The 23,278-nt window shown below is 44.2% G+C and overlaps 1 protein-coding gene across 1 annotated transcript; it reads right to left on the bottom strand.

Annotated features, from left to right (window-relative positions):
- Window positions 1-4,123: 4,123 nt before the first annotated feature.
- LOC128797849 (myosin heavy chain, skeletal muscle, adult) lies at window positions 4,124-22,663 on the bottom strand. Its single transcript, XM_053960753.1, has 38 exons — window positions 20,761-22,663; window positions 20,524-20,667; window positions 20,276-20,432; window positions 18,370-18,397; window positions 18,157-18,271; window positions 17,985-18,077; window positions 17,823-17,886; window positions 17,640-17,738; window positions 17,431-17,534; window positions 17,193-17,331; window positions 16,430-16,548; window positions 16,182-16,331; window positions 15,438-15,608; window positions 14,363-14,681; window positions 14,143-14,216; window positions 13,163-13,250; window positions 12,951-13,068; window positions 12,515-12,638; window positions 11,903-12,039; window positions 11,545-11,800; window positions 10,314-10,556; window positions 10,031-10,207; window positions 9,800-9,945; window positions 9,622-9,712; window positions 9,144-9,533; window positions 8,866-8,992; window positions 8,570-8,688; window positions 7,909-8,105; window positions 7,358-7,541; window positions 7,106-7,271; window positions 6,816-6,940; window positions 6,369-6,677; window positions 6,065-6,268; window positions 5,673-5,798; window positions 5,408-5,578; window positions 5,216-5,320; window positions 4,985-5,080; window positions 4,124-4,408 (listed from the first exon to the last, which is right to left on the bottom strand). Exons 1-38 carry the CDS (start codon window positions 20,965-20,967, stop codon window positions 4,253-4,255), a joined length of 5,838 nt encoding a protein of 1,945 aa, XP_053816728.1. The 5' UTR covers window positions 20,968-22,663; the 3' UTR covers window positions 4,124-4,252.
- Between the last annotated feature and the right edge of the window lie 615 nt (window positions 22,664-23,278).

The raw sequence follows: 23,278 nt of genomic DNA, 5'->3' as shown, positions 1-23,278 counted from the left end.
TTGCATAATCATAAGAGATAAGAATTTAAATGATCCATGAAAGAACAGAAAAAGACCCTGGAGAGAAGGAATAATACAATCTGATGCATTTAAAGTGTATGCATCAGAGGACACTGGAGAAGGACTTTCTGCAAACACTGGTTCTTAACAACACAGTTCATGCTCTGTAGCAGGAGTTCATGCTGGATCAGCAGCAGTCCATTAGTCATGACATGTTAGTAAATCACAAAATAAATCCAACACTGTTTTTGACAGGAGCAGGTGTATCACACAAATGTCTCTAGACTTTGGCAAATCTTCAGGCGTGTGTAATTTCATTCCCCAAGAAGCAAAACAAAGCTGAGCATTTTCAGCTTGTCCAGTAGCTTAATTCTTCTTTAAAAAGTTTCTTTTGACAAATTTACCTCTATAGTCACACAATTAGCCATGCTAATAGTTTCAGAGTTGGATTGTGAACATAACCAATGGAACAAAGCAGCTGGCAAAGTACCAAAGCCATCATCATCTGACAATTCTACTTCATTTCAATCTTGAACACAAAAGCGAGATATGAATTATGTAATGTGTTCTCATGCCAAACAGGGACACATCCAATCAAGAAGATGCTGGGAACCAAAAGATTTTGGGCACAAGATGACACGCTTACCAAGGAAAAATTATTCTGTCATCACCAGATTCTTACGCAGCACGGACACTGATTTATGAAGGGCATACAAACAAAACCTGGGGAAAGACAAAATCAAAAGGGCTGAGGACAATCATGATGAGTTCAGCAGGAACAAACCATGTAGACCTGTAAAACTCTCCTGTAAAAGAGCAGGTGTGTGTGAAGAAAAGCCAAAGGGCTGTCTGCAGGGTGACAGTGGAGTCAGAGCTCTCAGAGAACAAGCATCTATAGAGGACAGGCTGCAGGAACACTTTTCTAATGTGGGATTTAATCCTAATATTACCTCCCACTTCCCCTCGGCTAAACTTAACTGCTTTCAGTTTAGCCTTGCTTTGGAGCAGTAAGTGGCTGAGCCATTCAGAAATGTGCCCTTTCCAGAGTATGCCAGATTGCTGAGGATGTCAGGAAGCAGCTGGATGCCACAGGAACTCAAACAGGAGTATTTACACCTACCTTAAACTCTATGCATCAGAGAGAAGGTAACTGGCCTTGCATTTCCCTGTTGATTTAGCTCCATGGACAGAATCGCTCATGCTAGACATTCCCTCAGACAGGCAGCCAGTGACCCATTTGGCTTATGTTAATAAGACAAGTCATCTGAGAGTGAACAGTAATACTCCAGTGAGAATAAACACTGTCCTTCCTGGCTCCTCCAGAACTCTCTGATGGAAATTTTACTATGCATTCAGTAATTATATTATCAAGCTTTCCACTTCTGACTCTTAGAGGAGACAAAATGTTTGAGAACATCTAGAACAACACAAAGAGCTTGAGAATTTAATGAAGCATTTGTTCTTGAGTTGTTTCTGTAACTCTGAATTACTGTTAAATAGAAAAGAGCTCTTCTGGACTACATTTGTATGTTTTATAAGCCAAATGCTCTTTAGATGTATTCTCCATCTGTACTGATACCTTTGGGAATGGTTTCTAAACATGACTGAATTTGGCTTAGTAACTCAGATTTTATTCAACAAGACTTGGAAGTAGGACGCCTTGCCTTCCAGAATCCTATTTATTTTGAAAGATTCTTCTTGTTTCTTCTTTGACTGATGTACTTTCCAACAAGCTTCCTACCTGTCAACACTGACTGGTCCATTAGTGGGTTTAAAGCAGATGAGAAATGGTAGCATTTGTGACTTACAAGCCAGGCAGAGTGTGGAGCTTTCCAAACATGCTTGTCATTCACTAAGTACCTGAGACACTGCCAAAATATCTTCAGTAGTTGTTATTGCATGTCTTCCAGTCCAGCTAAGACCAGATAAAAGTTTAGCTTTATAGTAAGAAAACAAACATAGAAGAGTGGCATAGGAACACTGCACCAGCAGGAAATCTTGCCCTCTTCTTTTATAAGCCTCAACATCGCAAAAAGAGGGAAGCATCAACCAGAAAGGAAGTAAGGAAAGCACTTACTTTCTAATAAATACAACCCTGAGAGCAGGCGTTCTCCTTGGGCTGCTCCTCAGGGTGTGCAGTGGAGGTGGCAGGGCCACTGGCACTGTGTCTTGTCCTTTTGTTAGCCACACACTCCCAAGCACCTCCGTGGTTCCCTTTCTGGGCACAGGGCCTCATCTGCACTGGGCACTGTGCCCTGAGCAGTGCCTGCTTCTGTCAGCTCAAGGTCTTTTCTTCCAGCATTGATGCCCCAAACCTTTCCAGCTGTTCTTTGGCCCATCCCACCTGGTCTTTGTTGTGTTTCAGTGGGGAACACATGAAACTGCCTGACCCACCTGGCTGGATTTTAACCCCTCTGCTGTGATTTGCTCCTAACAGGTAGGCCAGGCAGTTTTAACAGGTTTAAAGCCCCCAGGTTTCAATGAGATGGGCCAGGCAGTTTTAACAGGTTTAAAGCCCCCAGGTTTCAGGGAGATGGGCCAGGCAGTTTTAAAAGGTTTAAAGCCCACAAGTTTCAATGAGATGGGCCAGGCAGTTTTAACAGGTTTAAAGCCCCCAGGTTTCAATGAGATGGGCCAGGCAGTTTCAGCAGGTTTGAAGCCCACAGGTTTCAGGGAGATGGGCCAGGCATTTTTAGTAGGTTTGAAGCCCCCAGGTTTCAGGGAGATGGGCCAGGCAGTTTTAGCAGGTTTGAAGCACCCAGGTTTCAGGGAGATCTCCCTGCTGCTCTGCAGAGGAGCAGGGCCCAGAGCAGGGTCCCCTCGATGGCTCCAGGCTGCCATCCCCTGGCACTGGGGCCTGGAGCAGAGGGCCTGGTCAGCTGCTGCCCCGGGAGCTCCCTGTGACTGACAGGAGCCTGGTGGGCCCTGAAGCTGAGGGCAAAGCTGGTGGAGCCTTGCCCTGACATCAACAGCCTAAATGGTGAGGCAAAAGGCATGGCCACAGCCCAAATGATGTCTTTGTGCCCTACACCAGCACCCACCCTGGGGCATTGCCACAGCTGTCTGTGCTTTCTTCACGTCACCAGTGGACAGAGGTAAGTGTGGGACAGTGGCCCACTGCCTCATTGCACCCATGGTCTGTTCAGGCTCTCTCCACCTGTGGGGGAGCAAACAGGCAATTTCCTTGCAATCCCTGCCAGTGCTTACCCTCATGTCGACTTCCACAAAGCTGGTGGGGGGGCTCACTTTCCTGCCCAGTCCCCAACACTGCCTTGGGCCTCCAGCCTGAAGCTGATCTCTCTGATGGGACTTATTGGTACCATTTCATACACCTCCACCTATATATCCCAAGATTTCAGGTCCACACACAGGATTCAAACCTGTATGGCTATCTCCTGAGATAGGGAAGGCATTTGATACACATATCCAATAAATGTTGCCCTTTTCCTTCTATACAAGGTTATCTTAGAAAACTTATCTGCCTAAGTCCCTGGTTGCAATTGGTCTCCTTGTTGGCCTTGTTTCTTCTTATTTTCTCTCCTTCTACCACTGCTGAGAAATGAGCTGATATTTTCACACAATTACGCAGAACATGTGGCAGAAATCCCTCCTGACAGGGGATTCTCAGCCCAGAGTCCATCTCTTCACAAATGACACTGCATTTTGTTTCCCTATCGGTACAATTTTGTGATTTAACAGTATCGAATTTGGTGTACTATTTAATGGCTCTGTTGGCTGAGTATCATGGAAGCCTTCTAATATACATTTCTAATGTATCATTCCTTGGCCTTAGTGCCTGAAATAACTAACATAATTTCATTGAAAATGTGTTCTTCCTGTTCAACACCACTCGGACTTACTCAACAGCAGTTGACCAACACAGGCAACAGCACAAACATTTCTCTTTTACTCTGCGTCTTTCAGGATTACTTACGTAAGAGTATGAAGCTTTTTTTGCTCATTGGCTAAAGTATTATAGAAGGGATAATCATTTGGAAACTAGATGATAAAAAGCTGGACCACCACAAAGGTTTTGTAAGGCAAAACTTTGTCCAAAGATTTACAGCGATACAGACCTCACCCGTAAAAATAAAAAAAAAAATTGTAACTACTACTCATAATGTGAATGCAAATGAATCTACTCTTTATTCCCTATGTATTGAGAAGGTTGCAAATATCAGATCTAGAAGACAGTGACGGAGGGTTCACATTTTGTGCAGCCCTCAGGTCACTTTGATGCCTCATGGCATCCTCACTCTTCCTCTTCTATCTTCTTGCCGTGAATGTCCCGGCTCTTCACCCGGAGCTTGTTGACCTGTGACTCTGCAATGTCAGCCCGCTCCTCGGCTTCCTCCAGCTCGTGCTGGATCTTGCGGAACTTGGAGAGGTTGACATTGGACAGCTCCTCCTGTGAGAGGAGAGGGAATCAGGGCTCAGGAGCACAGGGCAGGGCTTTCACTCCTGCTGCAAGTCAGCCTTATAGGGCTGCAAATCTCCATCCCCCTCCCACCACTGCTCACACATCAGCCTCACACAGAGCTCCTCATCCTCCCCTTATCAAGACCCTGTTGGGACAAACTTCACCAGGACTGTGTCACAAGTGAGGAGCAATTTCACAGTTTGATTTATCATTTCTGTACTTATCCTCTCACTACTTCCTGTCCAATTGTCAGTGCAACTTACTAGGTTGGGAAGACTAAGAAGCCTTCTGCTACTGATTTTTAGCAGAGAGTCAGGAATTTGTCAGTCACTGGGTGTGGCCCCTGGGTTTGTTTACTCTGGTCTCCTGTGTGAAACAGGCTGCAGAACTTCACTTAAAGAAGGTCCCTGACCGCAGGGTGCCCAGAGGTCCCCAAGGTCCCAACCCACTGTGGTTGTGTCTCGGGAGTTTCTTTCATACCGCTCTCCTGGTACTCGGCCTCATTCAATGTGTGTCCTGCCCCAAAGGAATATGGCCTTGGCCCTTTCTCCAAGCAATACTTACAGCCTCCTCAGCTTGTCTCTTGTAGGATTTCACTTTCATTTGCAGCTTGTCCACCAGATCCTGCAGCCTGAGGACATTCTTCCTGTCTTCCTCAGACTAAAGTAGTTGGACAAACAGAAAAGAGAGTCAATTCTTGATTCTGCACCACATGAAGTTAGCAATTCCCCTTGGGGATGGTGTGTGCAAAATGTGACTCACTGTGAGAAAGGCCTGTGAGGGCTCCTGCCTTACCTGGTAGGTGAGTTCCTTCACCCTCCGCTCGTACTTGCGCACGCCCTTCACGGCTTCAGCGCTGCGCTTCTGCTCAGCATCAACCTCCCCTTCCAGCTCCCGCACCTGCAAGGACAAGCCCATCCCTGCAGCTTCCCTGCCAATGTCTCTCCAAGGACACGCTCACTCACGCACAGCCCCAGCCCTACACACCCTGGCCTCCAGCTTCTGAAGTTGTTTCTTCCCTCCCTTCAGTGCCAGCTGCTCGGCCTCTTCCAGGCGGTGCTGCAGGTCCTTCACCGTCTGGTCCAGGTTCTTCTTCATCCTCTCCAGGTGGGCACTGGTGTCCTGCTCCTTCTTCAGCTCTTCTGCCATCATGGCCGCCTGATCAGAGCAAAAGGTCAAAGCCATTTTGGGGCTGGAGATATTTTGGGGAGAGTACATTCATCCTCAGCAATGCCAGGAGTGTCCAACTCACATCTGTGATGGCCTTCTTGGCCTTCTCCTCAGCATTGCGGGCTTCCTGGATGGTATCCTCCATTTCACTCTGGATCTGGGAAATGTCCGTCTCCAGCTTCTTCTTGGTGTTGATCAAGCTGGTGTTCTGTGCAACAGGAAAGACAGGATTGCTACTGTCAGACCAAATGCCTCCACATCAAGGCCTGAAAGTACAGCTAGAGTTTAGAAAAGTCTTTAGCGCAAGAGATTTCTTTAGCACTGGAGCAGTAAACCACATATTGAGAGCTGGCTGGAGGGGACATATTGCAGCCACTTCTTCAAATGTTTACACAGTAATCACTTACAAGATGAATAACAATTTAAGCCTTTGTTATCACTTGTGAATGACAATCATTTCCAGCAGTGCCTGACCTGGGTGTGGAGGAGCTGGGCACGTTCAGTGGCATCCAGAAGCTCCTGCTCAGCCAATTTCCTCGACCGCTCCGTCTGCTCCAGGGCTGCCCGGAGCTCCTCAACTTCAGCCTGCAGCAGGTTTGCTCTGCGCTCCACCATGGCCACCTGCTCCTTCAAGTCATCCTGTGTCCTGAGAGCATCATCCAAGTGCAGCTGAGTGTCCTGGAAAGAGACACAAGGCAAATTACAAGGCATCAGTGGCGGTTGAGTGGCAGAAATGCCAGGGATCTCTTTTCTCTTTCTGTAGCTCAGCTGAACGGACCTTGAGCACAGCCTGGGTGTTCCTCAGGTTCTTCTGTGCCTCTGCAGCCTGGCGGTTGGCATGGCTCAGTTGGATCTCCATTTCATTCAGGTCTCCCTCCATCTTCTTCTTCAGCCTCAGGGCTTCATTCCTGCTCCTGATCTCAGCATCCAGGGTGCTCTGCATGGAGTCCACAACTCGGAGGTGGTTTCTCTTCAGCTGATCAATCTCCTCATCTTTCTCTGCTATCTTCCTGTCAATCTCAGACTTCACTTGGTTGAGCTCAAGCTGCAGGCGCAGGATCTTCCCCTCCTCATGTTCCAGGGAGGCCTGGACAATTCAACACAAAGAGTGTCTTACTTTCTAAGTAATCTTTTATGCAGGTCCACATTAAAAGGTAAGTTTCTCTCTCCAAAGGACTACACCCATATTCTTGGTGGGGACATAATTTATTAGCATTGTCTGTACCTCAGCTTCCTCCAGGGAGGCTTGCAGTTCCGATTTCTCCTGCTCAACCTGCTTCTTGACTTTCTCCAGCTCATGAATTGCCTTTCCTCCCTCTGCAATCTGCTCCGTGAGGTCGGAAATCTCCTCTGTGGGAACAAAGATCAATGGCATGGTCAGGCACAGAGCAGAATGGGAAGGGCCCTGTCCCACCCAGGTGACAGGCATCTCTGCAGACCTGCAGGCACAGACCCATGAACAATGGTGGTGCTGGCTGATAGTGAGAAAGGCCAGTGAGGAGCAGAGGGACTTACGCTGCAAGTTCTTGTTCTCCCGCTTCATTGTTTCCAGGTGGTCCAAGGACTCCTCATAGGCATTCTTCATCTTGAACAGCTCCGTGCTCAGAGAGCGCGACTCCTTCTGTGAGGCCTCCAGCTCAGCCTGCGTTTCCTCATACTTCTGCTTCCATTCTGCCAGGATCTGCAGAGAAACGGGCTGTGAGTAGGGCTGTGGCCATCACGGGGCCGTGCTCTGGCCAGGAGTGCTGGTGCTGGAGGCCAAAAGACCTTGTCAAAGTTCTTCTGCTTCTTATCCAGAGCAGCGCAGGCAGCATTGGATCTCTCCACGTCAATCATCAGGTCCTCCACTTCATTCTGCAGCCTCTGCTTTGTCTTTTCCAGGGAGGCACATTTGGCATTGACAGCCTCAACATGTTCCTCTGCATCCTGCAGGCGCTGGGCCAGCTTCTTCCTGGGAGGAGACAAGCAAAATTGTACATTGGAAGGGCTTGGAAGGGCATCAGTTCTACAATGTCATAAGAGGGCAGTTTGTCACTTTGGCAGTTTTGAGTCAAACACTTTTCACAGATATGTAGACATGACACTTTGCTGTGTTTTATAACCTGTGGAGGATTAGGTGTGTCTTTGCACTTATAATGACTATGTTTTCTCCTTCCAAGCTACACTTTTTCTCTTCCTCCTGATCTCCCATTCTTTTATAAAGACAGTATATCATTGCCTCCATCCCATTTGTATCTTAACCCACTCTCAGAGATTCCAAATTCCCTTGACCAGTTTCGGTCCTCTCCAGTCAATTGCCATCCTGCTTCCCCACATACTTGGCCTCCTCGAGCTCCTCCGTGCGCTGAATCGCGTCCGTCTCGTATTTGGTTCTCCACTGGGCCACTTCACCATTGGCCTTGGACAGGGCTCGCTGCAGCTCCCCCTTGGCCTCCTGCTCCTCCTCATATTGTTCCCGGAGCAAGTCACAGTCGTGGCGAGCGGACTGCAGGGCGTGGGCCAGGGCATTCTTGGCCTGTAGGGATATTGGGTTTGGTTAACTTGAATACTTGTCTTTAAATGCCTCTTCAATGTGAACTTGAAAGTGAAATTGGAATGAGACTCTAATTGGGCAAATGTAGAGCTTGGAGCTGGTGAAGCCCTCATTGACACTTTCTGGAGCATCAGGAAGCATTATTGACACTTGGGATTGTAATCTGCTGTTGGTATATATGTTCTGACATGTGTGGCTGAATCCTGTCTTAGAGGAGATTATCAGAATCTCATGGAAGAATCTCATGTGGATGACTTCCTCCAGCACATACAGCATAGTGCTTCCTTCCCTGTCTACTGGAAGAGTGAGGGGCTGTGCATTAGTGCTGTTCCCTCCAGTCCTGTGTGTGTTTAGGGAAGGAACACTGAAGCAGTTGAGTGTCAGACAGGATTCTATAAATGCTTTTGGGGGTGATGTTGGCTGTGGAGAGTAGGGTACTTCCAGACCTTGATTTCTTCCTCTAGATGTCTCTTCAGTTCCTCAATCTGTTGGGTAAATCCTTGCTTGCCCCTAGACAGCTGAGAAATCAGAGCATCTTTCTCCTCCACCTGGCGGGAATATTCACCTGGAAAGGGAAAGGGAAAAAAGGAAGTAGATTGTTCCTCCTATGACAATTTCTGCCTGTAAAGCCACATAACCTGGAACGGCCTGGAGAGCTTATACCAGCTGCCACCTTGTACTCTCTGGCTCGCTCAGGCCATGCAGGTCCTGCCATTGAACTTTGGGGATGAGGATGTCTCACCTGACTCTGTCTGCAGACGAGCTCTTTGCGTATTGAGGTCGTTGATCATGCGCTGATTCTGCTCCTCCTTCGTTTTAAGCTCACTCAGCTGATCTTCCAGTGTGCGGCACATCTTCTCTAGATTGGCCTAGGAAACACGGGAAAGGAAAAGAAATGATGGTCTGCACTCTGCCTTGTTGTTATCACAGTGGGGATTTTGTTTCTGGGAATGTGTGTGGAAGAGGCGGCTTTTGTGCCACACTTTGTTCCTGCGAGCATTTTCTCCTGCAACTCCATACCTTGGCTTTGGAGACAGACTCCATGTTGCTGGCCAAGTCGTCAATCTCCATCTTCAGCTCACTCTTCTCCTTCTCCAGCTTCTGCTTCACGCGTTGCAGGTTGTCGATCTGCTCGCCCAGCTCAGCTGTGCTGTCCGCGTGCTTCTTGCGCAGCGCGGAAGCCGTGGCTTCGTGCTGCAGCGTGGCCTCTTCCAGGTCACGGCGCATCTTCTGGAATTCCGCCTCACGCTTCTTGTTCATCTCAATCTGAGCTGCTGTGGCACCTCCTGCTTCTTCCAGGCGCTCGCTGATCTCCTCCAGCTCCCTGGACAGGTCAGCGCGATGCTTCTCTGCTTTAGCGCGAGAGGTTCGCTCTGCCTCAATTTCCTCCTCCAGCTCCTCAATACGGGCCTGCAGAACACCAGGGACCCTTCATACCCGTGCCCTCTTCCTGCCTGAGCTGAGCCTGAGCAAGGCAGGGGGAGGAACAGAGACTTGCCTGCAGCTCCTTGATCTTCTTCTGAAATTGCATGCCCAGGGCTTGTTCATCCTCGATCTTGCTCTGGATCTGGCTGATCTCAAAGTCTTTCCTTTGGGCCAAGTGAACCGTGTTAGAACTCAAAGAAAAGAGACAAGTGCTGCAGCCCAGCACTCAGGTGCCCCAGAGCCACACTTACTTCTTCAGTTTCTCATCCAGCTGCTGCTTATCATTCTCCAAATCCATGATGCTGTCCTGGGCCAGCTTCAGGTCTCCTTCCAGTTTCCTCTTAGCTCTCTCCAGGTCCATGCGAAGTTTCTTCTCTTGCTCCAGGGACCCTTCCAGCTAAACACAACAAGACCATCAGGGCTCTGCCAGCCAGGCTGGACTCCATACCTGTCCTGTTCCTGCTCTCTGTCTGTGTGCTTACATCATCCACTTGCTGCTCCAGCTTGGTCTTGGCTTTGGTCAGAGTATTGACTTTGTCTTCCTCTACCTGCAGGTCATCCAGGGTCTGCTGATGGGCCTCTTGGAGGGCTTTCTTCTCTTTTGTCAGCTTGGCAATGGTCTCGTCCAAAGCTGCCATCTCCTCAGTCAGGTTTTTCACCTTTGAGAAGAAGGGAGCAAATGAAAATAAAGGAAGTAGCTATAGAAGTCCTGTAATAGCACACAGCCCATTTTCTGGAGTGCTAGTGACAGGTTCTACCTCATACCTTGTTTTCAGTGGCGTGTTTTTCCTTCTCCACCTTGGCCAGTGTTAGCTCAAGGTCATCAATATCTTTCTTCAGCTCTGAACATTCATCCTCCAGCTTCCTCTTCTTGGCTGTCAGCTCAGCGTTAATTTCCTCCTCATCCTCTGCCCTTTCAGTCACCTCCTTAATTTTGGCTTCCAGCTGGATTTTGGTTTTGATGAGCTGGTCACACCTTTCCTCAGCATCAGCCAAGCTATCTGCTTCCTGGTGGAGAGACAGAATTTTTTGGGTTCTGATGTTTCGAACTTTCTCTGCTCTGCCTTTTTTAATCACAGAGTAGGTAGGTTTAAATGTAGCAGCTGAACCTGACTTTCAAGACCAGCAATAGAAGTATTTTGAATAGTGTCTACTGGTAAACCTTGTCATTTAGAATTAATATTTATTTGAAAGGTTTTGTGTCTCCTAAATTTGTGTCCCATTGCAATTATCTGTGAAAATGCCTCATAGGATAAACGCTAATGCAGAACAGAACATTCTAATTCAATTTCTGACTTCAGTATGAGTAAGGGCATTGAATATGTTTTTTTTTCCTCATTAAAATTGTATCTACATGCTTTTTCTTTGGTTATCTCAACAAAGCCTTAAAATATTTGTTATTTATAGGTTTTTTAATTTCTGAGAACACTTTTTTTGAGAAAGAAATTTATCACTTTTCTACAGACTACATGGCCAATAGAGTTCTGGACTATCATCTACTTCTGTGGCTACTTTCCAGGCAATGTCTAGGATCTTCTATGGCAACTAGCTGATCATTTCATTGGGTGTTAAGAAACTCCCTTGTCCTATTTGAATTTGAATGGGAAATATCCATGTTTCTGAAAATAATCAAGGCTTTCTTGTGGCTGTATGTAGGGAAAGTAGGTCTTTCTCAGGTTTGCTTTTACTGCATTAGAAGCACTGCTTTGAAAGTTATTTCTCTCCCAGCTCCAAGTTTTCTGCTGTTCAATACACATTGGCTGGTGTTACAAGGCTCTTTCCTCAGACAATAGGAATGGTAAATGCCATATGAGTCTGCCAGGACTCTCACTAAGGCCCTGCCAGTTCCTGTTTACTCAACATTAGAGTGCCTCAGAGTATGTGATTTAGACTGTTTTCTTCCACCCATTCATTCCTGTGAGTCTCTTTGCAGGACAAGAAGCATTCTGACAGTATATCATTCTTTTTCCAGGGGGAAATGAACAGTGGTACTCACAGCCTGCACTTGGAGCTGCAGGTCATTTTTCTCCTGCACCAAGGCCACCATTTTCTCCTCAAGCTCCTTCCGCTTTGCCTCAGACTTTGCAAGCTCTTCCTTGGTTTTCTCAAACTCTTCCTTCATGTTGGCCATCTCCTTCTCAGACTCTGCACTCTTCAGCAAGGGCTTGATCTTGAAGAACAGCTTCATCCATGGCCAGTGTTTGACATTCATGAATGAACGAACATTGTACTGGATGCAGAAGATGGACTCTCTGAAATGAAATTCATGCAGTTATTACATGGCTTTGGTGTGATTAATTTCAACTTCATCAGTAAAGTTCCATGAAAATCAACTAATTATGAAAAATATCTACCTCCGCTCCACCATTTTCTTATACTCCACTCTCATCAGGAAGCCCCTGCACCTGGCTTGTGTGCGAGTGATGATTTCTGCCAACTTGTCGTCTCTCATCTCCTCCAGGAGTCCCAGCAAGCCAGCTTTGAAGAACACCTTGAGAAAGGAAGTGTTGCACCATGTCATTGTGATATAGGATAGAACAGAAGCACAGAGTCATTCAGATTGCTGAAAGACTTTAATGGCCATGATCAGTATCACCTTGGGCCCTCTCCCAAATCCTCTCTCCAAGGGCTTATGCTTTCCCATAATCTCAGACCTAAACATTCAGTCCTCGTCTGAGCTATGTGTCATGAGTACTGGTTTCCAGTTCAGCACAGCCTCAGCCACTCCTATGCCTGGTCATGGACACCTTTGGGCTCTACCATGACCTATGAATTCCTGGGTTGTTGTTAGACCAATCTCACTGCTGTGTGTATGTCCATGAATTAATGACTAGGGCCTTGCCATTTTAACGTACCCATATCTGACCCTGACAAATTTTGAAAAACGAGGTTTTATGACTTCAACTTAGACCATTCTTACTGTAACAAACTTGACTGATGGTGTGGAACACAGGTCTTGTTTTTACCTTGGTGTGACCAAATTTGTACTGGGTATGGTCTACATCAATGGACCCAAGGAGTTTCTCTGAAGCCTTCTTGTTGTCCATGAACTGTCCCTCTGGGATAGCACTGGCATTAAGTACTCTATATCTACAAAAGGAAACAAAACATGAAATCACAATCATTGAAACCACTACCAGAACTTTTCAGACTGCACTACTGAACCAATCTCAGGCCTAGAGACAGTTCACCCTCTCAGGAAAGGACATGGGAAATATTTTTAATAGTAATTCTAAGTAAAAAGCAATCCTGATCTCAGCACTGCCAAATCATCATGAACTTATGGTGAAACATCTATATTAATGATCTGTACCAATTTAAAATAAAAAGTTCAAAGTATATTATAATCATCAGGCTCTTTGATGAATTTGGTCTGAATTGGCAGAAATGCAGAACTCTTACCTCTGTTTGAAGTCAGCGTAGAGGACTCTGCTGGGGAAGCCTTTCCTGCAAATCCTGATCCCTTCCAGCACGCCGTTACAGCGCAGCTGGTGCAGCACCAGCTCGTGCTCCATGGCACCTGACAAATACCACCATTAGTGACTACCCTGCTGTTTGACACTCAGGAGAAGAGCTTCTGCTGCTCAAGCTTTCCTCCCCTTGGCTTGACTTACCAGGTGTTTTAGTTTCATTTGGGATGATGCACCGTACAAAATGGGGGTGAGTGCTTCTCAAGTTAGCCATCAGCTTGTTTAAATTCTCCTGTGAGATCATGAAATGAAGTTTACATTATTATGTGTAAGCACTGGAATCTTAACAGTGGATGTATCAAACTGGTGTTTCAGGATGCAGACCTGCCTTCTCTAAAACAACTTCCAGAACTCCCAAAAGGAAAACTGGAAGCTGAAGGGTCCCAAATTTTGAAGTTCTTTTATAGAATAATGGTTAGCATTGCTTTTCATTGACATCCTCATCCAAATACAGGGCTATCATCTCATAGTTTTCCTTTGAGCTGGCAATTTTTATGGTATAGTGTTCGGGATATTACATAAAATACGTACTCTTGATCAAGCATGACTCGCATCGGATTGGTCAGCTAAGTAAGTTGTTTCTAAATGAAGGGGATAGTTTTATAGCCCATATAAAATGACCCTCTTTATAGTAATTCAGTCTCAAACTTTGAGACATAACTGAAAACTGACCTTCCAAGTCATTAATTTGAAATAATTTATCCTTCACTCTTTTTCCACATTTAAATCCAGTCATTGTCTTAAAATCCTATAATCTTGGGGTAATTTCTTTTGCTTTTTATGTTTGTTCTATTATTTTCAAATTTTACTATGAGTCAGTACTGAAATCTGCCTAGAGACATAAAACAAGTCTAGGAAATATATCTGAATGATATGGAGAGGATTTTAAGGAAGTTAGCTGATAAGTTACTCATTCCCACCTAAGTAGGTGCACTTAACCCTTCAGATAGTTTTGTGGAATATTCAGAGATGGCATTATAAAAGGAATATTAAGTAAGTTCCAAGGATGGAAAGGGGAGGATTTCAAAGGATGACAAGAGTTACATCCAAAATGGAAACAGACCTTTCAGGTTCAGAATAAAAATGCTTTCCATATTTAAGGCGATAATAAATATTCTAATTACCCTGAAAAGAGCTGAGACAGTCTGGAAAGAAGAACCCTTCTTCTTGCCTCCCTTCTTGCCACCACCACCAGAATCTGAAAATCAAAGACAAGAAAAAAAAGTTTAATAATATGAACAATATATATTGGATACTACAGAACACAAAGCTACTTTATATTTCTAGTGTTTGCAGCTTTAATTCTGAAAAATATTTGTCCCACATTAAAAATACAATTTCCACAAAACTGACCAGCATCTGCTCCACCATAGTTGGCAAAGAGTAAAGCCAGGGTCTTCACAGATGATTTCTGGTACAGCCCAATGACAGTTTCATTCAGAGGGTCCTTGTTCTTCTCCAGCCACCCAGTGATGTTGTAGTCCACTGTGCCAGCGTAGTGCACCAGGGAGAAGTGGGCCTCAGCCTTGCCTTTGGCAGGCTTGGGCTTCTGGAAGTTGTTGGACTTGCCCAGGTGCTGGTCATAGAGCTTGTTCTTGAAAGAGGTGTCAGTTGCCTTGGGGAACATGCACTCCTCTTCCAGGATGGAGAAGATGCCCATGGGCTGGGAGAAATCACAAGAAGTGACAGGAAAGGTTATAATAATATATAATGTTCAATCTCACTTTGGTTGGGATGTTCACCTGCCTGGTCTTAGTGGAAGGAGTTCCCTCACCATGGTAAGGGATTGGAACAAAATGTTCTTTATCACCCCTTCCAACCCAAACCATTCTGTGACTCTATGACAATAACAAGAAGCATGTGCTATGAACATAAAAGTCTGCATGAAAGCCTGGGTTTACCAGGATTTGTTCTCAGTCAAGGAGTTTATTTCTGCCATCCCTTGCCTCCCTGCACTCTATCATCATTGAACTGGTAGGAATATCTGTCCAGTCCACATGAGAATTGATTGTAGAATTGGGGGAGCAATGATAAAGAGAAATATATGGGGAAAACAGCTACAAGGGGCTCTGTAATCTGGGGAGGTCAGGTGATATGATATTTATTTCTCAAATTTGTCTGTGGACTTTGGAACTGAGTCTTTGGAGAAGGAAGAAAAGGAGACTGAATCGGGTTTATTTTTAGAAATCTGATGGTGGAAGTCCAGGCTATTTTTCCATGCTTGAATACTGGATGATGCAGACTGATGACACACGGTGCATTTCCCCATTTCTCTTTCCCAGGTTAAACTAAATTTCAGTACAAAATACTTTCCTTAACTGATGCTACATGTCTGGCTCTAAGTTCTCTCTGAGCAGACGGTGCCACAGAAACATCACAGAATTTGAACAGCCATCATATACATGCAAGAGAAAGGTACCTTCTCAATGAGCTCAATGCAGGCAGCCAGGTCCATCCCAAAGTCAATGAACTCCCATTCAATCCCCTCCTTCTTGTACTCCTCCTGCTCCAGCACGAACATGTGGTGGTTGAAGAACTGTTGCAGTTTCTCATTGGTGAAGTTGATGCACAGCTGCTCAAAGCTGTTGAACTGCCCAAAGCAAGGAAAGGTGCACAGGTTCTCAAGGCGTGCCAAAACCCACAGGTCTTTGCTGCCATTCTCCTAAGGTTTTTTGAAGTTGAAACACTAGTCCCAACCCTACTGTACTAGCATGTATTTCCTTAGTAGACCTTCTGCTCTAACACTCACTGTCCTTGAAGAATATTTTAATAATAACTTCACAAATAAATCCAAAATTGATAATTCAAAAGTTACAATTCTGTGCCACTCAGCTGCAAGCCTTTGGTAAGCTCACTAGCTCCATGGTGTCAGTTCTGTGAGCTACTGGATGCTAGAAACCACCTCAGTGTCCCACCCAAACATTTCCCTGACCTCAGAACAATAATCTGGGCATTTTTGTGCTCTGACATAGAAGTCCTTGCATCATCACTGCATTCACAGAACAGGAAACATGCTGTGAACTTGCCCAGACCACTACCTTTACAAGAGTATCCACCTATTTGGCCCATAGCTGTGTGAGCCTTAGTCCTCTATGTGTTTCTGAGTCCTCCTGACCCTTCCTTGCCCATTGCTTCACTGTGGTGTCAAACCCTTGCTCCTTACATCAAAGATCTCAAAGCCAGCAATGTCCAGGACACCAATGAAGTACTGCCTGGGCTGCTTCGTGTCCAGCTGCTGGTTGATGCGAACAACCATCCACAGGAACATCTTCTCAAACACTGCCTTTGCCAGTGCACCCACAGAATTGTTCACCTAGAGCAGAGGAGACAGGATTGGAATTACCTCTCAGGGGCAAAGCAAAATCTGCACATACTCCTTGAAGTTGTGTATTTTCAACTGTCAGATGTTACCTGTGTCACGTTTTGACCTTTGGTCACGTATTCATTCCCAACCTTGACTCGGGGGTAACACAAGGCCTTGAGAAATTCAGCGGAGTTTAGGCCCATTAAGTAGGCAGCCTTGTCAGCCACTAGATGCGAGGAGAGAGAGAGTGAAAAAACCATTTGTTTACATTCAGTTTATAGACTTCAGGTGTTGTGAACAACTTTGCTGTTCCCGTTCTAGGAATGGAAGAACATTTATCTCATCCCATACAGAAGGTCTGTGAAGGAATGCAAATTCTGGACACGACGGGTGGTTGTCTTTGAAAGCAAGAACAAGTATGGCTTGGATAAAAGAGCCTGGAACCTGGAATTTCCCAGAAGAAAAACAAAAGCCTCTAGCAGGACATAAGGCAAGGCACATTCTCTTTCTGTGGGAAGGGGATTTCTGGGTAGCACAGCTTGCAGGACTTATTTCATCAAAAACACAATTGCCCCTCAGGGTGTCTTAGTGCTTGGAAGTTTTCAAGAGAGAAAGATGGATATTCTGTGTTAAAATTTAAGTTCCTGCTTTCAGGCAGCATGATTTTGGGGAGCCACCATTGGATAGAATAATGGAACTTCTCGTGACTAGGCAAGCGCCTCTGCAGTTAGATGGACCAGGGGCAAAAAAGGATTTCTCAGTGTTTTATGTGGAGACTTGGGCAACTGCAGCGTGCCTCTGGAGGCTAACATATTGCCTCTGGAGGCAGAGAAGGGCTTAGCACAAATCAGCCCCTGAACTTGCTGCTACCTTCGGTGCCATCAGGCTCTGCCTGCTCCTCTCGTTGTTTCTGCTTGAACTTCAGGTTCCCATAGTGCATGACAGCCCCTGTCAGCTTGTAGATGGCTGTTTTCTCATCTGCAGTGAAGCCCAGGATGTCAATGGCGCTCTGCAGTCAAAATAATGAATTCAAAAATGTGTCCTCAGTGGGTCAGAGATGTCACCCTCAAGACATGCCCAGTAGGAACCTTGTTGCTGGGTTACTTACATCTGTGGCCATCAACTCCTCCTGGTCATCAATGCTGGGGACAGTGACCTCCCCTTGACTCACATAGTGGAAATCATAGGGGTTGGTGGTAATGAGGAGCATGTCTGCAAAGAGGAAGAGGCAAGGCATAGGTTTACTTTTCCAGTCAGGTGAGAGAGGGAACTGTTCCTCAGTGATCAACCCCAAAAAGCCATAATGCTCCTTCCTACCAATTAGCTCTGGCTTCTTGTTGGACATGATCTGATAAAAGATGTGGTAGCTCCTTTCCGCCTTGAGCTGGAAAGTGACTCTGGACTTCTCCAGCAGATCTGGTGAGGAAAGTAGGACACAGTCAAGCACAAGAAGAGGGGAAGGCTGGAGGGAAGGGGGATCAGGCCAGAAGGGTGTCTTACAAGTTTCAATGTCAGCAGAAGCCAGTTTGCCTGTGGCACCAAAATGGATTCTGATGAATTTACCCTGAAAGCAGCAGGAAAGTCAGTTGAGATTTATTTTACCAATCTGGACAGCAAGAATATTCAAATTGGTGTTGTCAGTTGTGCCAAGTAAGAACTCACAAAGCGTGAGGAGTTGTCGTTCCTCACGGTCTTGGCGTTTCCAAAGGCCTCCAGCAGTGGGTTGGCACTGATGATTTGATCCTCAAGTGTCCCCTGAAACAGATGTCTTCTTGTCATGATCTAGCTCATCAAGAAATTGGATAGCTGCAGGGTTCTAGGCCTGGGAGCTCACCTGCATTTTGCCTGAGGTCTGCTCCTCCTTCTTCTTGTCCCCGCTGGCTGCAATTGTTGCAAAGTACTGGATGACACGCTTTGTGTTCACAGTCTTCCCGGCCCCGGATTCTCCGCTGCCAAAGGCAAGAGAGAAGCAGAGGGTGCGTGGTCAGGCAGGAGGTGCCCTGGCACCGGGCAGCCCCGCAGGGACCCGCGCAGGGGGTGTACGTACGTGATCAGGATGGACTGGTTCTCCCGATCTGTGAACAAGGCAGAAAAGAAAATATTATTATTTATGCACTTGCAATAGGCAGCTGATATCTTTCATAAGCCCATATGCCTTCACCCATTTTGAATATTTTCATATTCCCAGCTGCAGGTGGGAAGCTGACATCTCAACCCTCTTATGGTGTCTGGTGTAGCACACATGCAGTTCTTTTTCTGGATAGTCCCTTCATGTCATACTGTTCATTTTGTGTATGAAAATGATTCCAACTAAGGATCAGTTTTGTAGAGTTACTGATTAAATGGTCTATGGGTAAGCTGAATTGAACTGGAGCATGTGCTTCTCATAAAGTTTATTACATAGGAACAACCACTCCTGATCAGTCCACAAGACTCTCTAAATTTTTTTCTAAGTTTTTATGTTGGTTTCCAATTTAGTTTTTGATCAGTAGTGAAGCTGATGTCTTTACCCTGAGGTGATGCCAGGTGTAGCACATATGCAGTTCTTTTTCTGGCTATTCCCTTCATGTCATACTATTAATTTTGTTTATAAAAATTATTCCAACTAAGGAGCAATTTTGTAGAGTTGCTGATTAAATTATCTATGAATAAGCTGAATTGAACTGGATCGTGTGCTTCTCATAAAATTTATATACATAGGAACAACCATTCCTGATTAATCAATAAGCCTCCTAAATATTTTTTATGTGGTTGTCCAATTGATTACTTCCTAAAGAAAATGAGAGTAACATCAGAAATATGTAATAACCTTTACCAGAGTAGTCTGCCATGCTCTAGAATATTCAAATTTTGGTACTTCCATAACTGGATTTAATATTTCTCTGTGCTATATGTTGTGCTGAGTTTGCTTTCCATAATTTTGTCTGGTTGCTTCTTTTATGCTCCCACTGCAACTTCATTGACAAAAGTTTTGCACTGAAGACTGAAAAGTCTCCAGGAAGTCTGAAGAGACTAAACAATTAGGGAACTAACTTTTAGTGGAGTAGTCTGGGTTTGCACTCACAGAGTTTCTGCATGTCTTATGAAGGTGTCAGCAAGGGTAAATATATGACAACTACATGAATATGACCCTGATAAAGCACACTACTCAAACATCAATTTAATATTGTTGGTTTTCATTGTATTCCTTTCCAGTTAGGTTTCTTAATGCTCTGAATGCTACAGATTTAAATACAGTAATTGGGGACAAAAGAGGGAAGGATATTTCTTTTAACAAATTAAAATGCATGTTATTATACTGTTATCTATATTTTTGACCAATCTGCTCTATCCTAAAATTCTGGATATTTACACTGTGCTAGAAACTGTCATTACTGTCACTACTGTCAGTGTCACTACCCTTCTTTGGTATTTCTTTCCTTTATAATAATGAATGGAAAAGAAGAAATTGATTCTAAGACAGAGGAAGGAAGTTATCAATTTTCCGAGCAGGTTTCAGTGGAATTTCTGACTGAGACTGATTCCAGAGTTTTTGTAAAGTTACCATAGGAAGCATTGGCTCCAAAGTTGAATGTACTTTCCATTTGCACACAGTGTTACTTGCAGAAATTCACCCTAGTGATTTTCAGTCCTACACAGCAAATCATTCAAAGAACAATCCTTTCATCTGAGAAAAAGCAGAGCTTTAAAGTATATCCAAATTTCTTGAATGGAAAATCTGATAATATATTCAGTGTTAAATCATATTGTCCCAAATACACTGGACATGAAAATTTAACATTGATTTCAATAAACTTTATCTAAATTATGATGTTCAGTAAAAAATCTATTTACACTGATGACAGAACATCCACATTCACAGCAACATTAAACTGAACTACTGTGCAGTGAAAAGACTTTTTTCTCCTTTGTGTTTACAGCCAAGTGATTTTAAAGAAAATCATGGAACTCACCAGTCAGCATGAACTGATAGGCGTTGTCAGAGATGGAGAAGATGTGTGGAGGGGCCTCCTGGCGCTTCTTGCCTCGGTAGGCCAACACCACCTCGGGGTTGTACACCGGCAGCCACTTGTAGGGGTTGACAGTGACGCAGAAGAGACCCGAGTAGGTCTGTGAGGAAGGGACACAGCACGTTGGCTTCCCCTGAGCCTGGCCCAGCAGCTCCTGAGGCTGCCCAGAGGAAGCTGCTGCTGCCACTTACGTAGATCATCCAGGCTGCGTAACGCTCTTTGAGGTTGTACAGCACGGCGGGTTCGTGGAGGTGGGTCATCATGGCCATGTCCTCGATTTTGTCATACTTGGGAGGGTTCATGGAGAAGATTTGATCTTCCTTCACAGTCAGGGTCTGCCAAGGAAACAGAATAGAGAGATGCATGTATGTCAGCTAAGAATCCAGAGTGGGAATTAAATTTTATTTGTACATTTTACATTTATTCACCTCTCCACCTTCAGTCTTGACAGTGACCTTCCCTGCATCCTTACTCTCGATCTTCCCTTTCACATAGGACTCCTTTGCATGTACCACAAAGACACAGGTCTTGGCATCAAAAGGTTTGTTCTGGGCCTCAATTCTCTCCTTCTCTGACTTCCGAAGGTAAGGGGCCGCCTCGCCAAAGGCGGCCATGTCAGCGTCTGGAGCGGACATTGTTGCACTTCTTCAGGAGCCACAGTCAGCAGGGTCCTCTGCAGCCTACAAGAAATGTTGAGCTAGTGAATGAACATCTTTATGTGAAAGAATGGAGGTCTCTTGCACTTTGATATTTTTAAATATTAAAGTAGGTATAAACAAGTCAAAAGTTGGATTTAAAATTCCCAGTCTTGGCTGAAAATACTTACATAGCTCTCTAAAATTAATCCTTAGACATCCAGCTAAGAGACCATGTACAGAACAGTAGTTAAGTGTACAGTATGTTGTGAAGTTTAGCAGGATTATTTCAACTTTGTGAACTTTAGCAAATTTGGCTGTTCCCATAAGAAAGTCTCTGTTGGTTTGTTTTTTTTTTTTTAATGCTACTGAAAGAGACTGAAATAGTTCTTATTCTGATAACAAGTTGTGGCTTTCTAAAAATTACTTGCTATAGATAATTCATCTTGCATTGACAGATATAAATTGCTACTATTGCTACTAATGCTACAATGCTCTATTGTTATCCCTTCCACAAATCTTAAACTCTTGGATTTCATCCTGTTCCTTGAAAGTTGTTAAATTTTGTTATTGATTTTGGTGGCAGAGTCCACTGCTGCTTGAAAACATAAAAGCTCATTTTGTGTTGCACAGATATTCAGATATAAGTTGAAGGAAAACATGCTGCCTTCAAACCTACAATAAAGTTATTGCTCCTAGAGTCAGTCCATGACAGAAGTGGATATCCAAGTCTTATAGGAAGTTAAATGGAATAAAAAGGTATATGTTCTGCCCAGGAGTTCACAGGAGCCAAACACTTACCTCGAAATTTTCTGTCAAGACTGGGCACAGCACTCCAAAGAGACTTTTATAGACTCTGGTATGCAGATGCTTTGGATGTTTCCTTTTCCTTCTGTCAAAATATATTTTGGCAACCATCTTTGGCAAAATATTGTCTGGCAAACTTAACTAATGGCATAATTGTCATTTGACCTGATATATTTAGAAATGATTTGCATCTTACCATCCCTGTGGATATATTTCCTATAAATAGTCTGACAGGGCTATTAATATTGGAATCGGGACTAGTCAAGGCACTTAAAGAACTTGGGTGTATGATTTATTGGTTCTTCTATGATCTTTACAGGTAACTTAATCTTTGATCCAGATGGGATTCTTTGGCATTTCTGTACTTTTGAAGATATAAAAGGGAAATAATGTAATGTATCTTGTACATGTGGTCCTATGAACTTAGAGCTTGCTTTTACATCATTAGAAAAGGCAGTTCTACAGAAGACAAGTTATTATTAAAACTCTTTCAGTGATTCATTATATATTATAATAAAAAGGGGAAAACCAGACATATTGTGGGCCAGGAATATCAGATAGAGAAGAATCCAACTGACAGCAAGGTCAAATACGGTTTCAAGTTTGGACATGCAGTGCCTTCAGTGTGAAATGTGACTCCTTAGCTATAAAAGCAATTGAGTATGTATGTGAATAAATCCGCACTTGGTATTTTGCAGAAATCAAAAAATTCAAAATGTGCATACTAGAGGAATGTTCACTATTGCAATAATCAGTCATAAGTGATATAACAGAAAAATCTTTGTCGTTTCAAACAAATTATTCATAATATCTCACATTTGAAGAAAAAAAATTATACAGTCTTTTGCAAATAATTTCAGGTTGTGAAAAAGCTGATGCTTCTGTTAGAGAGCTGATACAGAATAAATGTATAACAAGCACATTTATTGATAGGAAAATTATTAATATAATTTTTTTTCTGTTTCTCAAAATTTATTAAAGGTTTTTTAAGGGTTAAGAGAGCCTAAGAAGCAAAAGTAACCTAGACCAGGAAATACTTTTAACCCCCAGTAGACATACAGTCAATAAATATACAGTGATACTTCCTGTTTCATCTCACACAAGCATGAAGTGCTAACATGCCTTACAGAGCTCAGGCCCGTGGGACTAATATTTTATGTAATAACATAAAATATTATGTTATTACATAAAATATTATGTATTATTACATAAAATATTATGTATTGAGAGCAATGCTCTCAACCAAGTCAGGCCTTCACTACCTACAACTCCAAAAAAAAACCTCAACCCTTCTGCCCAAACTCTACCCACATTCATATACACAGCATTGCTCTGGGGTTCTCTGCTCTCTGACACATCCTCACTCCAGCACTCCCAAATCAAAAATATCTTCCATATTCATACAGCTCCAGCAACAAGAGCTCTCAACACAGTGCTGCCTGTTTTGGAGCAGCATTGCTGTAGGCAATACTGTGGGAAAGAGGGAATTGGCCAGTAGTTCTGG

This window comes from Vidua chalybeata, chromosome 19, assembly GCF_026979565.1.
Source record: "Vidua chalybeata isolate OUT-0048 chromosome 19, bVidCha1 merged haplotype, whole genome shotgun sequence".
NCBI lineage: Eukaryota > Metazoa > Chordata > Aves > Passeriformes > Viduidae > Vidua > Vidua chalybeata.
This window is presented reverse-complemented; position numbering and strand designations above follow the sequence as displayed.

Coding starts and splice junctions, on each gene's coding strand:
- LOC128797849 (XM_053960753.1), bottom strand. CDS start 20,967: ATGTCCGCTCCAGACGCTGACATGGCCGCCTTTGGCGAGGCGGCCCCT. Junction 11,801..11,902: donor AAGAAAATGGTGGAGCGGAG/GTAGATATTTTT, acceptor ATTTCATTTCAG/AGAGTCCATCTTCTGCATCC. Junction 10,208..10,313: donor AACACGCCACTGAAAACAAG/GTATGAGGTAGA, acceptor TTCTTCTCAAAG/GTGAAAAACCTGACTGAGGA.